The sequence below is a fragment of the Pituophis catenifer genome, unplaced genomic scaffold (assembly GCF_029215685.1).
Source record: "Pituophis catenifer annectens isolate HBS135680 unplaced genomic scaffold, rPitCat1.0.hap2 SCAF_9, whole genome shotgun sequence".
In the NCBI taxonomy this organism is placed as follows: domain Eukaryota; kingdom Metazoa; phylum Chordata; class Lepidosauria; order Squamata; family Colubridae; genus Pituophis; species Pituophis catenifer.
The window spans coordinates 23,795,609-23,809,820 of record NW_027256889.1 but is presented as its reverse complement, the minus strand read 5'-3'; the positions used below and the strand labels follow the sequence as shown (position 1 = coordinate 23,809,820).

The 14,212-nt window shown below is 41.8% G+C and overlaps 1 protein-coding gene across 1 annotated transcript in view; it reads right to left on the bottom strand.

The window, feature by feature from the left end:
• Positions 1–14,212, bottom strand: part of CSMD2 (CUB and Sushi multiple domains 2) — an 819,526-nt gene that overhangs the window by 213,672 nt on the left and 591,642 nt on the right. Inside the window, exons 20-24 of the mRNA XM_070950069.1 lie at positions 12,030–12,245; positions 8,149–8,337; positions 5,284–5,453; positions 1,661–1,817; positions 358–549 (exon numbers count right to left, since the gene is read on the bottom strand). Coding sequence (XP_070806170.1) covers positions 358–549; positions 1,661–1,817; positions 5,284–5,453; positions 8,149–8,337; positions 12,030–12,245 — 924 coding nt within the window. The remainder of the gene's footprint in view (positions 1–357; positions 550–1,660; positions 1,818–5,283; positions 5,454–8,148; positions 8,338–12,029; positions 12,246–14,212) is intronic.

Sequence of the window (14,212 nt, the reverse complement as noted above, 5' to 3'; positions counted from 1 at the left end):
TGTTATTCTATTCTATTCTATTCTATTCTATTCTATTCTATTCTATTCTATTCTATTCTATTCTATTCTATTCTATTCTATTCTATTATTTGCCTTCTGGGAAAAAGCTCCTCCTTCCTGCAACTCTGAACTTACATTCCAATAACATCTCAGTTATGCATTCAATTATTTAACAATTTTATCACATTAAAATTTCAATTTAGTAGGAACATTCCAATGCTTTTCCTGAAGATTCCAAGAACTATGGGTGGCTTTGGGACATAAAATTGCACAGCTAAATCAACCGGTCTGCCATCCCCTTAGCAGCTATGCCAAATATCTGGGGAGTGATTACCACACCAGAGGGAGGAGTCATACCTACGCAGGTGGGGAGAGGCTGGTCCCAGGATCTTCGCTCTCCAGTCAAGCAAGTAAGCACACGGCTTCCGCGTAATGTGTAGCCAGGATCACAACTGAAAGAGACGGAACTCCCTGCAAAATGTCCCTCATCGTGGACTTTGTAGCCAAATTGTGGGATACCAGGGTTCTCACATTTGATTAAATCAAAACCTGAAATCAGGAATAAAGGCAATTGGTTAGAAAGAAATCCCAGCCTTGTCTCAGCAGTTGCATTAGCAAAAACTGTCAACAGCTGATGAAACACTTTTAGAAACGTTCAGGATGTAGTCAGAGAAAAGGCATCCAAGAATATGCAACCTTGTGGTCTTTCTAAGGTACCAGGACTAAGATGAAGCATCTAATGGAAAAGACCCAAGGAACTGGAGCTATTTAAGAAGCCGGAGAAAAATGCTGCAAAATAGCAAGGAACAGATTCCTCTTTGAAACAGGCTTGTTATTTGCTGATTCTGAACCTTATGGATCAATCTGACGGATTGGTTGGAAATAGATGTACCGAAGGCTGTTTCTTGTGTAGCTTATTTAGTGGAGGTAAGGTAAAGGTAAAGGTTCCCCTCGAACATATGTGCTAGTCGTTCCCAACTCTAGGGGGCGGTGCTCATCTCCGTTTCAAAGCCAAAGAGCCAGCACTGTCTGAAGCCATCTCCGTGGTCATGTGGCTGGCATGACTCAATGCCATAGGCGCACGGAGCGCTGTTACCTTCCCACCAAAGGTGGTCCCTATTTTCCTACTTGCATTTTTTACGTGCTTTCGAACTGCTAAATTGGCAGAAGCTGGGACAAGTAACAGGAGCTCACCCTGTTACATGGCACTAGGGACTCAAACCACTGAACTGCCAACCTTTTGATCGACAAGCTCAGCTTCTTAGCCACTGAGCCACTGCATCAGTGGAGGTAGTGATCTGTAATTTTTCAAAAGAGGTCTTATTAACCTGATATGAGTAGAACAGTAGACATAGAAAGATGGGGAAGTGTGTGAAGATGAACACAATGATATTTACACAGACAACTTGTAAAGAAAAATGTGCTCTTACATGAAGCAGGTATAATTAGTTTCCTTTTGAATATTTAGGTATAAAAATAAAATATCATCAAAAGATCTGGCATTAGCTTGGCTTCCATCTAGACACCCTTACTTGGCAAACTATTTTTTTCTTAAATGTTTGGTTCCAAATACAGCTTCTCGGTAGGGAGCAGTACAGAGATTCTAACACTGCCCTGACACTTTTTCTCCAGCTGCAGGGTTGGCAGCCTCCATACTTACTAGAAAACTGCAGCTCAAAACCTTGATTTGTGCCATTTCCATCCGTGATGAATTCAAGCCACATCGAGCTGGAAGTGCTGTTGACATTGAGACCCAACATCTCTGCATGGCTGAAGGAGCCCAGCAGACGAGCCGAGTTATTGTTGCCATCATAAATCTTGGAAAAGAGGAGAAAACAAATATGAAGATGGATTCCCTTATCTCTGCCCATCTGCTGATCCTGCACCCCTGGCGATGGGTGGAACATTCCTCATTGTCCCATGTCTTTGGCCTGAGCACTGGGACATGAAAACAGTGTTGGCTTTTCTTCTGAAGAGGGAGGACATGTTGCATTGGTAGACACAAGAACAGTTTTTTCCTGAATGCCATCACTCTGCTAAACAAATAATTCCCTCAACATTGTCAAGCTATTTACTATGTCTGCACTACTATTAATCTTCTCATCGTTCCCACCACCCATCTCCTTCCACTTATGACTGTATAACTGTAATTTTGTTGCTTGTATCCTTACATATTTACATTGATATTGTTTCCTGATTGCTTATTTGTCCCCTAGGACTATCATTAAGTGTTGTACCTTATGATTCTTGACAAATGTATCATTTCTTTTTATGTACACTGAGAGCATATGCACCAAGACAAATTCCTTGTGTGTCCAATCACACTTGGCCAGTAAAAAATTCTGTTCTGTTCTGTTCTGTTCTGTTCTGTTCTGTTCTGTTCTGTTCTGTTCTGTTCTGTTCTCTTCTCTTCTCTTCTCTTCTCTTCTCTTCTCTTCTCTTCTCTTCTCTTCTCTTCTTTTCTCTTCTCTTCTCTTCTATTCATGGACCCACCATTACCAGGCCTAAGAAAGGGCAGAAGTTAGCTTTCCCAACCTGGTATCCTCCAGATCTGTTTGGACTACATCCCCCAGAACTCCCGGGAGATTGCTGATATTATCTGGAAATGACAGGTATTTCACCTGAAGAGCACCAGATTGGGAAAGGCTGCTGGTTGGGTGAAGACTGAAGCCTGTCTATAGCCAAGTACTGTCCTGACTCAGAAGGAGGCATCTTCTGAAACAATGCCTTCAGACACTTCATTCATCCTTGCTTTCTGGGATTCGTCTGTAAAGGCTGGTTTGCATTTTCTCATTCCCACATTATCTATCCAGGCAGCAAAAATGAAGATCTGCCATTCTATTCTATTCTATTCTATTCTATTCTATTCTATTCTATTCTATTCTATTCTATTCTATTCTATTCTATTCTATTCTATTCTATTCTATTCTATTCTATTCATTAGGGTGTGAAAAATATCAAAATGCCTTTGTCAAACTCAAAGAACTAGGACTACCCATTAGGTTGCAGTATAAACAAGTTATTCAAGCCTATACACATGAACCTGTTCAAGAGAAGTTCAACACTAAATTGGTGCCAGAATTCAGGAGGGGTTGGACCAGGATCTCTTATGGCAACACAAGGACTCTAAACTGGTGATGCATTTAACTTTGCCCCCAGGTCTGCCTGCTCCTCTCCTACAGCCTTGCATTCAAAACAACTGTATTCCTGCAATGTTACAGTACAGTTGAGAGGGTCTCTCAAAACATGAAGTGGTTTCCCTGGATCATTGTGAAACTTCCAACAACTTTGTTTTGAGCTCAAAATTCCACCCCAGTGTCCTAAAACAGCCCTCTTCTTCTCAAAATGAGCATGTTACCCTTATATTTAAAATGTTCTGCATACCCACAGTAGCCACCCATTTAGATTTCCCAGAATGTATCTGAGAGGTTTGATTGGCAGTATAAAGCTGGTAGATGACTATATCAATGCAGGTGTTGGAGGAGTAAATCACGGTTGCCATTATCTCCCCCTCTAAATAGTATCTCAAAAAATAATTACTGTATTTAGTAAGCAAAATTCATCCAATGATTTGAATTGAACAATTATATCAGTGTTGATTTGCATATTATCTCAATCAATCAATCAATCAATCAATATTTCTTTATGGTCCAAGTTAGCATACAATTACAGCAACTATAAAATAAAATTTTAAAAATTGGAGAAAAAATCCTAATGCATTTCACAGCTATCAACTCCAAAATCAGAATGAAACAATTATATGAATTGCCACCACAAGTGCTCTCTTCTGCTGGCTTTTCATACAAATGAAAGGCTAAAAGAAGATGACCTCTTTTAAAAGAGTGTCCTTCAGCTTCATTATTTATATGCATTTCTGTTAAAATGACATTAAAAGTGTTTTTATTAGTTTCCTGATTAATTAGACAGTGCTTTATTTTATTATTTTATCCAGTTTTCTGAACTCAAGAGTTTGCTCATGTGCAGAGGGTCTGCATGTGATGCACATGCGTGCAGCACATGCATTTCCGAACCAATAGAGAAAGTAAGTAGATTTCACCCCTGGTGGGAGCTAGTAGCAAATGATGGGAGCTCATTCTGCCATGCATGTTATGGGCTTGAACCAGAGGTGGGTTTCAGCAGGTTCTGACCAGTTCTGGAGAACTGGTAGCAGAAATTTTCAGTAGTTCGGAGAACCGGTAGTAAAAATTCTGACTGGCCCCATCTATTCTTTGCCTCCCAAGTCCCAGCTGATCGGGAGGAAATGGGGATTTTGCAGTAACCTTCCCCTGGAGTGGGGCGGGAATGGAGATTTTATGGTATCCTTACTCTGCCACGCCCACCAAGCCACTCCCACAGAACTGGTAGTAAAAAAATTTGAAACCCAACACTGTTTATGACACTCTACTCCAAAGACCCCTCCCAGTGGTGTAATATGGGACTCCATAACTCTAACCCTAGAGGTTAAACAATCGACCTCAGCAACTGGTTACAATCTGATAGAACTGACCAGTAGCATAATACCTCAATATCTTCAAGACCCAGTTCTGTTAGACAGTTCAGAAGGCTACCATTATTAGAATAGAATAACAGAGTTGGAAGGGACCTTGGAGGTCTTCTAGTCCAACCCTGTGCCTAGGCAGGAAATCCTACACCACTTCAGACAAATGGTTATCCAACCTCTTCTTAAAAACTTCCAGTGTTGGAGCATTGACAACTTCTGGAGGCAAGTTGTTCCACTTATTAATTGTTCTAACTGTCAGGAAATTTCTCCTTAGTTCTAAGTTGCTTTTTGTATTATCAATATTGATAATATAGAAAGCCACCAAAAGACTTGGGGAAAGCAACACTGTTCAGAAGTTCTGGAAGCAGTTGGGAGTTTAGGAACATTCCCAAAATTACAGGTCATCTTCTTCTGGGAAAGTACAACCCCATGCAAAAAAGACTTTCCCCATATATTTTCAAGAAAAAAGACCCTGAGAAGTTGAAGGGGGAAAAGATGGCTCTTTCAGTTTATAGAATAAGAGAGAAATTCAAGGCCTCCAGCTGCTACAGTCTATGAAACATTTCTCCCCCCAAGTTCAATAGCCTTTTCTGCCAAAAAAGGAGTGGTGCAATTTTCCACTAGAAAATTGAAAATTTTTTGGAAATGCAAACTGGTAGGGTTGCAAATTTGGTCTGTGATTGATCAGCTTTGAAATGTGTTAGTTCTTACGTTCTTGTTATGCTTTTTGCTTAACTATTCATTCAATCTCATTTTAATCCACCGGACAATTAGTCATTTACCTTGAGGACATCTCCAGTTTCCAAGCTGAATGCCCTGGCTTTAAGTTGAATTCCTTTTCCTGGCTGCGTCTGGATGGAATAGATACATTCGTGGTGGTGGTTGTAGTTTAGGGGATAATTTGGAGATAAGAGGACACCTTGAGTCCCAGTCACAGAAGAACCACATTCCGCTATAGAGAAAGAGGCAGAAGGATTGACTGTTAACAGATTACAAGTGATATAAAAAGGATACTGTCTGGGTAAACACTAATGTGGACCTATTGTGTTTCCCTTCTTACACGTGGAATTTTACCTAAACTAGTGCTAGACCAGTGTTTCTCAACCTTGGTAACTTGAAGATGGGTGGACTTCAACTCCCAGAATCCCCCAGACAGTGCTGGCTGGGGGATTCTGGGAGTTGAAGTCCACCCATCTTCAAGCTTCCCAAGGTTGAGAAACACTGTGCTAGACTAAAAACTAAACATTGGATTACCAAAATAAAGAACCATCCTGTAACTCATTCAGGACTCATGCGCTCTGCATTTGGACACCATAATATAGTCTACTACTACATCCAAATTGCCACATTTTCCTGCTCTATTATCAAACTGGTTGGATAACGATGGTGCTGCTCTCCTACACAATTATATTATAAGCCACCTAGACTCATCTCTAAGTGAGATGGGCAGCATGTAGGTTTACTATATAAGTAAATATATCCCTGTACCCTAAACCAATCCTACTGTTTTATCTTAGTTCTGCACCTTTTAACTATGCTATGGAGCTGAACACAGCTAAACTTCTCCTTGTCTTCTTCTAAGCAGAAGACAACCCAGCCATACCACCAATTCTCAGACAATGAAGCCAAGTTGGTATATGACACAAGAAAGCTGGACATCTATATTCAGTAAGCAGCATTTAAAACATCAAGTTCAACATCTTGATGCGGGCAAGTATTAGCCATAGCACTTAGACTTATATACCACTTCATAGTACTTTTATAGCCCTCTCTAAGCAGTTTATAGAGTCAGCCTCTTGCCCCCAACAATCTGGGTCCTCATTTTACCCACTTCGGAAGGATGGAAGGCTGAGTCAACCTTGAGCCAGTCGGTCAGGATCGAACTCCTGGCAGTGAGCAGAGTTAGCCTGCAATACTGCATTCTAATCACTGGGAGGGAGGCACTTAGACTTCTATACCACTTCACAATGCTTTACAGCCCTCTCTAAGCAGTTTACAGAGTCAGCCTATTGCCCCCAACAATCTGGGTCCTCATTTTACCCATCTTGGAAAGATGGAAGGCTGAGTCAACCTTTAGCCTGGTGAGAAATAAAAGCAATCCCAATGGAGCAAAACTTCCACCCAGGCTAGTAATAGTATAACCGACAGCTGCCAAGGCCATTTTTGCAGCCTCCAGAGCACTTCTGTCTCACTGCAATTGCAAGTGAGATTTTTCTCATTCTTTTATGGCTGGAAATAACATCACTTCATTTGTCTGAAAAATATTGCTAGTGTAAAAAGCAAAATCTGAAAATAATTCCTTAAAAATCCTCCCTCTGCAGGGGTGTCCACAGCGCTATTGAAGGAGAGAGTGCAAGAGTGTTGTGATAGATATAAAAAGGGATGGGATTTTGACTTTTTTTGACCACTCCCTTCTTGCCTTTGCCTCATATATGTTAATTATAGCTCATACTCATGAGAAAGTTGCACTGTTCTCTGCAGCAGCAAGCAGCAATTCCCCATAATTCTAAGTCTAGTCTATCACCAAAGAAATTTGGTTTTAATTTTGATTAGAAGAACCTGGCTTCCAGATGTTAGGAGAATCTCTACTGCTTGATCTTTTGTGTGCTTCTCTGCAGCACACCACACTTCTACAGTTAAAAATGTATGTCCCGGTATACCCAGGAACCATTTGGAGATGGATTTTTTGGTTTCAATCTCATAATTTTTCCTAAATTAAATCTATTTTTTTACGGTTTGGAGTCACAAACAACAGAATCAAGTTGTGGGCTTGTTTGCAATTTAGAGAAAGATGTGCATGTATTATTTATTAGATTTAGATCCTATCTTTACTTTTGTACTCAAAATGGTATACATAATGTTCTCTTCTTCTACGTTCCGAACAAAAGCCACCTCAGGTGGTAGGTTGGCTGGAGAGAAGATGACTGGCCTAGAATCTCTCAGCTGATTCTGTCCTTTATGAAGGATTATCACAATGTATCTCTTAGCACTGTATGAGAACTTAGTTTTCTGCTTTCTTCAACAGACTATAGTTACAATGGACCATGCCTCAATGTACTATGTGAATTCCATTTTTATGTGAGCTAAACATGGCACAGTCATATATTATTTGGAATCTGGGATTACTCTACAGATTTGCACCTGGTTCACTCTCCTCCCTTTCTTTTTTAACATTATCCATGGCATGGGGATTCCCTGTCAACTTGATTAATCAGCGTTAGCACAAATTAAGATTTGCAGACCAGATTTAATAGATTCCCAACTATTAATTTAAATTTCCACCTCTGAGGTTACTTAAAATTAATAACTGGGTCCTTGTTAAATCTAATTTGCAAATTGTGATAATGAAGGGTAACCTAGATGTTTGTGCAGATGTAATGGTGCCTGTACTCCATGACTTCAGTACTTGGCTTTGATTATTTTTTTTTTCATGTCTCTAAGGTCAAAGGACGATCAAGCACATGGACAGTGCAAAATATATCATAAGATCAGCAATTCCAGGCTCCTGGTCTTGTTTATTCAACTCAGCCTTTTCCATCTCCTAATGCTTCCTACAGACCAAAAACAAGAAAGGCTAAAGAGTTTGCCCAGGGTATGTTCTGATACACTAGACTGCCCAAGCAAAATTAAAGCAGGTGACCACCTACCAACACACCTTGGCAGTGGCGAACTCCACACACGCCGTCTACCGCCCAGGCAAGTAATGCTGGAGACCCCTTCCAGTCGGTAACCAGGGAAGCAGGAGAAAGTCAATATGTCCCCCACACCAAACTGAAGACCTTTGCGGATGCTGTAGATTGGCACTTCGGGCTCATCACAAGGTTCTAAGTCATAGTCTGATGGGTAGAGAAACACAAGGCACCACTGGGGCATTACCCCCAAAATAGAAAACTTACACCTTTAAATACAATTCATAGAAATGAAAATTTCTCTATCTCTTTCCCTCCTTGACATTAATAACTTTCCACCTCCCCCCCCCCACTTCCTGCTCCCACCCTCCCCATCTTTTAATCGGGCCATTTTGAATTTTGGATTAACTTATTTATGTTTTTAATTTATATATAGTTTTATTTTTTATGATTGTAAGATACCCATGATTACTTTAAGGTAAGATGGGCAGCCTATAAATTAAATAAACAGACAGACAGATAGACAGATAGATGATAGATAGATAGATAGATAATAGATAGATAGATAGATAGATAGATAGATAATAGATAGATAGATAGATAGATAGATAGATAGATAGATAGATGATAGATAGATAGATAGATAGATAGATAGATAGATAGATGATAGATAGATAGATAGATAGATAGATAGATAGATAGATAGATGATAGACAGACAGACAGACAGACAGACAGACAGACAGACACAGACAAATAGATAAGTAGAAAATAGGTAGATAGGTAGATAGATGATAGGAAGATAGGAAGATGAGAGAGAGATGATACTGTAGATAGATAGATAGATAGATAGATAGATAGATAGATAGATAGATAGATAGATAGATAGATAGATAGATAGATCTGGAAAGTTGCAACCTTTTTCTTGACCATACAATATTGATCTTCTATGCACGTGACAATCTGCCTTGAGAAGGCCTTGATAATTATTCAGCATTTTTATTTGGTGGGGTGGGGGTGGAGAGGACCTGGTTGTGATCCACTCTGATGAAAGAAAAATCTCTTTCAATTCCTACCCTCAAAACGACTCTATAGAGCACTGTGAACCAGAACAACTAGACACAAGGACAGTTTTTTTCTGAACGCCATCACTCTGCTAAACTAATAATTCCTTCAACACTGTCAAACTATTCACTAAGTCTGCATTACTATTAATCTTCTCATCGTTCCCATCACCCATCTCCTTCCACTTATGACTCTATGACTGTAACCCTGTTCCTTGTATCCTTACAATTTGTATTTAATGTTTCCCTATGACTATCAATAAGTGTTGCACCTTATGATTCTTGATGAATGTATCTTCTATGTGCAAATAGTAGATACTCTCTTAGTGAGCAATTCTTCTCCTGCCTCTCCTTTAACTCTGCTAACATTGCTGACTCTTGGCTTTAGCTAGAAATAAAACTATGTCTTTGCAGTGCTAATTCCTCCATATTAATGTGCCAATGCAGATCCCACTGGGAAAATGCCTCCTCTATTTTTAGCCAGAAGTAAATTTTAGCTGAGTTACTGGCCTTTCACTCACTGGTGTGTGTGTGTGTGTGTGTGTGTGTGTGTGTGTGTGTGTGTCTGTCTGTCTGTCTGTCTGTCTGTCTGTCTGTCTGTCTGTCTCAGTGGTGAGCGTGGTGTGGCTTGGTGGGCGTGGCAGGGGAAGGATACAGCAAAATCTCCATTCCCATCCCACTCCAGGGGAAGAATATTACAAAATCTCCATTCCCACGCCACTCTGGGGCCAGCCAGAGGTGGTATTTGCCGGTTCTCCGAACTGTTCAAAATTTCCTCTACCGGTTCTCCAGAACCTGTCAGAACCTGTTGGATTTCACCCCTGGTCTGTCTGTCTGTCTGTCAGTGGACACTGTTTTTTTTTTTTAATGCACTTTTTTTTTTTTTTTTAAAAAAAGTATCTTCTGGTCCTGGAATCAGTTTTTAATGTTATTTTATCAGCACTGGTTCATGACATATTACAATCACCATCAAAAAAACTGGCAAACAAATAATTTAACAGCTAACCATTATACAAACCAGACCATTATACACATGCTGAAGATGGTAGGGCTGCAATTGCTTATGGTTTGCTACCAACCAAGATAGAAAATAAAAATAGTAAAACATGCCCTAGATTGGAACAAATTGTTACCCATTCATAAAAAAATAATAATAATAATTTAAAACTACCCATCCTGGAGTAAACAGTCAACATAGAAGCCATCTTTTCCTATAGCTTCCCTAATTTTTTATTTCTTAGCTCTGGCATTAGATCTTCTGCTGTACATGACATAATATATTTTGAAATGCTAATGTTGTTGTTAGAATTAAAATGAAGTTGGAATGCTGCAACGGAAGTCAGAGCCTTCAGGGTCATCTTTATTTCTTTAAAAGAATTACGAGAACACTTTGCTGATGGGGAGAGGAGAGTCAAAAATAAGCTAAGAGTTGAGAGCAAGGAGCCTGGAATAATCTCATTAGTCTGCCTTCTGGTTATTTGCTGCTTTCTGACTAAACCCACTGTGATAGCCAGGTGGTCAAAATGTCAAATTTGCCCACTGTCTCAAATTTCTGCTTTAGTTTTTAAGTGTAAGGAGTTTTGCTAAAGCACATGGCTTACAGTCACAGAATGGCTGTAAGAAGAGCAGGCCCAACATTTATAGTGGTTTATGACTGACTAACCAAGGAGGGTCAAGGACTGGTCAGTGTTTATTTTTTATCTAAAGTAAGTGTTCAGTATCTAGAACCGTAATGGCAAACATATGGCACGTGTGCCACAGGTGGCACATGTAGCCATATCAGTGGGCATGTGAGCTCAGCTCCGGCACGTATGTGCATGCCAGCCAGCTGATTTTCGGGGCTTCTGGGCCCACCAGAAGTAGGGAAACAAGCTGTTTCCTGCCTCCGGAGGGCCTCGGGGGGTGGTAGGGAAGGCCTCTCTAGGAGTCTGGGGAGGGCGAAAACGGCCTTCCCCACCCGCACCCCCGGAGGCTGAAAACGGCCCATTTGCCAACTTCCAGTCCCACCGGAAGTTGGCAAATGGGCCGTTTTCAGCCTCCAGGGGGCCTCCGGGCAGGAGGCCGTTTTTGCGCTCCCCAAACTCCTAGAGAGGCTCTGGAGCCAGGTGAGAGAGAAAAACGGGCCTACCGAGACATTGCGTGCCAGGAGTGGGGTGAGCGTGGGGGAGTCATGCAGACATGCGCAGGGCGCATAGAATTATGGGTGTGGGCATGCACGCGTGCGACTCCCCCGCCCCCTCCCTCCTGCCATGCAATGGCAAAAAGGTTAGCCATCACTGATCTAGAACATGTCTCTCCAAGATGTCCATTTCTTGTCTCCAATGTCTGGAGCCTCATGACATTTCTTGGTGATGAAAGAAGACCCGTCCAGGGTATTTACCACATTTTTCAGAGTATAAAATGCACTCCCCCCCAAAAAGACACTGGAAATTTGGGTGCATCTTATACTCCAAATGTAGCCTTGCCCACCCGCTGGCCCCCACCCTTCAGCTCCCGTGTGTCCTCTTCCTGGCTTCAGAGATTGCCACAAACAATGGCTTGTGTTTTTGGGCTCCGTGTCTCACGTTTTCAGCTTCCAAATGCTCCGTTTGAGAGCCATTCGAGGCTGCGGGAATCGCCAAAGCACATCGCTGCCAATCGCCACCTCCGCACAGTTTCGGCCTCTCACAACCAGCAAACTAAAATGTGCTGAAGCTGACCAGGCTAAGGATGCTAGCCAGATGAATACCTAGTAGGCAAAGGCAGAATTTTTTCCCCCCATTTTCCTCCCCAAAAACTAAAGTGCAGCTTATACTCCGAAAAATACGGTACTTACTTCCCAAGTACCAGCCCTTACCTGAAAAAGTGATGTTGAAGCCTTCATAAGAAATGGAGAAATCCGAGATGAAGCGGATCTGAGCAGAGAAGTTCCCAAAGAGACCAGCGCTAAAAGGAGCAGGCAGGTGGGAACCAGTGAGCTGTTTCAGTGGCTGACTGAAGCTGCCATTTTCAGTGATCAAGAGGTAGTCGTGACCACTCTCCAAATGGAAAGTGTGGAAAGTGAAGAAAACACCTGGAGGTAATACAGTGCAAGAGATAGGCTACTTCAGAGATACCTGAATGTTGCTGAGAACTGGATTATGATTAATCAGAGAACAGAAATAACAGAACTACCAAATCCCACCAACCACAAAATCAAAGTCCCATAGCATTCTTCATTTGGCAAAAAAAAATCAGCTTTACAACACAAATGAATGAATGAATGAATGAATGAATGAATGAATGAATGAATGAATGAATAAATGAATGCTTTAGAGATTGTGCAAAACATCAACAAAGCATGTTAAGTCTGGAAATTTTAGAATCGCAACAGCTTTGATACAAGGGACATAGAGACGTCTGTTTATAACATTAATGACATAACGGTGGAAAGAATGGAAAGGATCTAGATTTGATCAGAATAACAGTTGCACAATAGGACTCTTTCTCGTGTTTCTCCTTGTATTATACCTAATTTAGGGATTTTTCAAGCAATCTTCTGGATTTGGAAACCACAGAAAACTAGGAACATAGTTTTAAAAACAAATGGAACAGAACCCAATAAATCTGAGATAGACATTCATGAACTTTGCACTTTCAATTATGGTGTGCTTTCTTTCCATCCCTGTAGGAATCGCAGAGAATGGAACATGATTCCAACTCTATCAAAGTTTTATCAACTGGCAGTGGGACCATCAATTTGAGAGAAAGAAAATGAGTAGAAACCTTTAACCCAGAAAATTGAGTCAGGCTCAGAGAACTCAGGGGATCTTATTTTGCTGTAAAAATGATATAGTAAACTGCTTAGCTCCGTCTGGAAGTTCCCATTGTGAGGTTATCTGGTGGATGAAATGCCCTCTGATGGTGCTGTAACTTGCCCATTAAGGGAATGGTCATCAATATTAATGTCCTTTTCTTGAATCTTTGGGGATACTTCCGAATCTTAAGTTTAATTATCTTTGTTGGACTCTCAAGACCTATTTCAGACACAGTATGTGAAGACCTAGCTCTCAGGGGAAGACTGTAATGCTGAGAAAGGTGAAAGGAAAGAGAAGAATACAACAGGAGCAAAGTGGGTAGTTATGCTAGCCATTAGTGCGTTATTGGAAGAGCTGAAGGATCAGGTTAGAGGCAGACTGTCTTAGAGAACAATCTATGACCGTGATAGCGAACTTATGGCACGCGTGACACAGGTGGCATACATAGCCATATTGGTGGGCACGCGAGCTCAGCTCCGGCATGTGCCAGCTGATTTTCAGGCCTTCTGGGCCCATCGGAAGTAGGGAAACAGGCTGTTTCCTGCCTCTGGAGGGCCTCAGGGGGTGGTGAGGAAGGCTGTTTTGCCCTCCCCAGGCTCCTAGAAAGGCTCTGGAGCCTGGGGAGAGCAAAAAACAGGCCTTCCAGTCCCACCGGAAGTTGGCAAACAGGCCATTTCCTGCCTCTGGAAAGCCTCCAGGGAGGTGGGGAAGGCCGTTTTCGCCCTCCCCAGGCTCCAAAAAATGGGGGGAAACGGGGGGAACGGGGGGAGTGGTCACATTCACATGCACGGGGTGCACAGAATTACGGGTGTGGGCACATGTGTGCACAACCCCCCTCTCCATCGCTTCTGGCACACAACGGAAAAAGGTTAGCCATCCCTGATCTATGGGGTGCCTAAAAGTTAACAATAATTTTGTGGCATTTAATCAGCTAATCAAACAAGACCTCTAAAGTTTGATCCTGTTTGTTAATTCTTGAGACTCCAGTCATTTCCAGCTGGGTGCTCCATCACTGGAGGTTTTTAAGAAGAGATCAGACAGCCATTTGTCCGGAAGGGTATAGGGCAGTGATGGCTAACCTTTTTGCCATCGCGTGCTGAAAGCGAGGGAAGTGCAGGGTGCCGTGCATGCACGTGCCCACACCCATAATTCAATGCACCCCATCCCCCCGAACTCCCCCTGCTTTTGGCACATGATGGCCCGGTGGGCCCGGTAGGCCCATTTTTCGCCCTCCCCAGGCTCC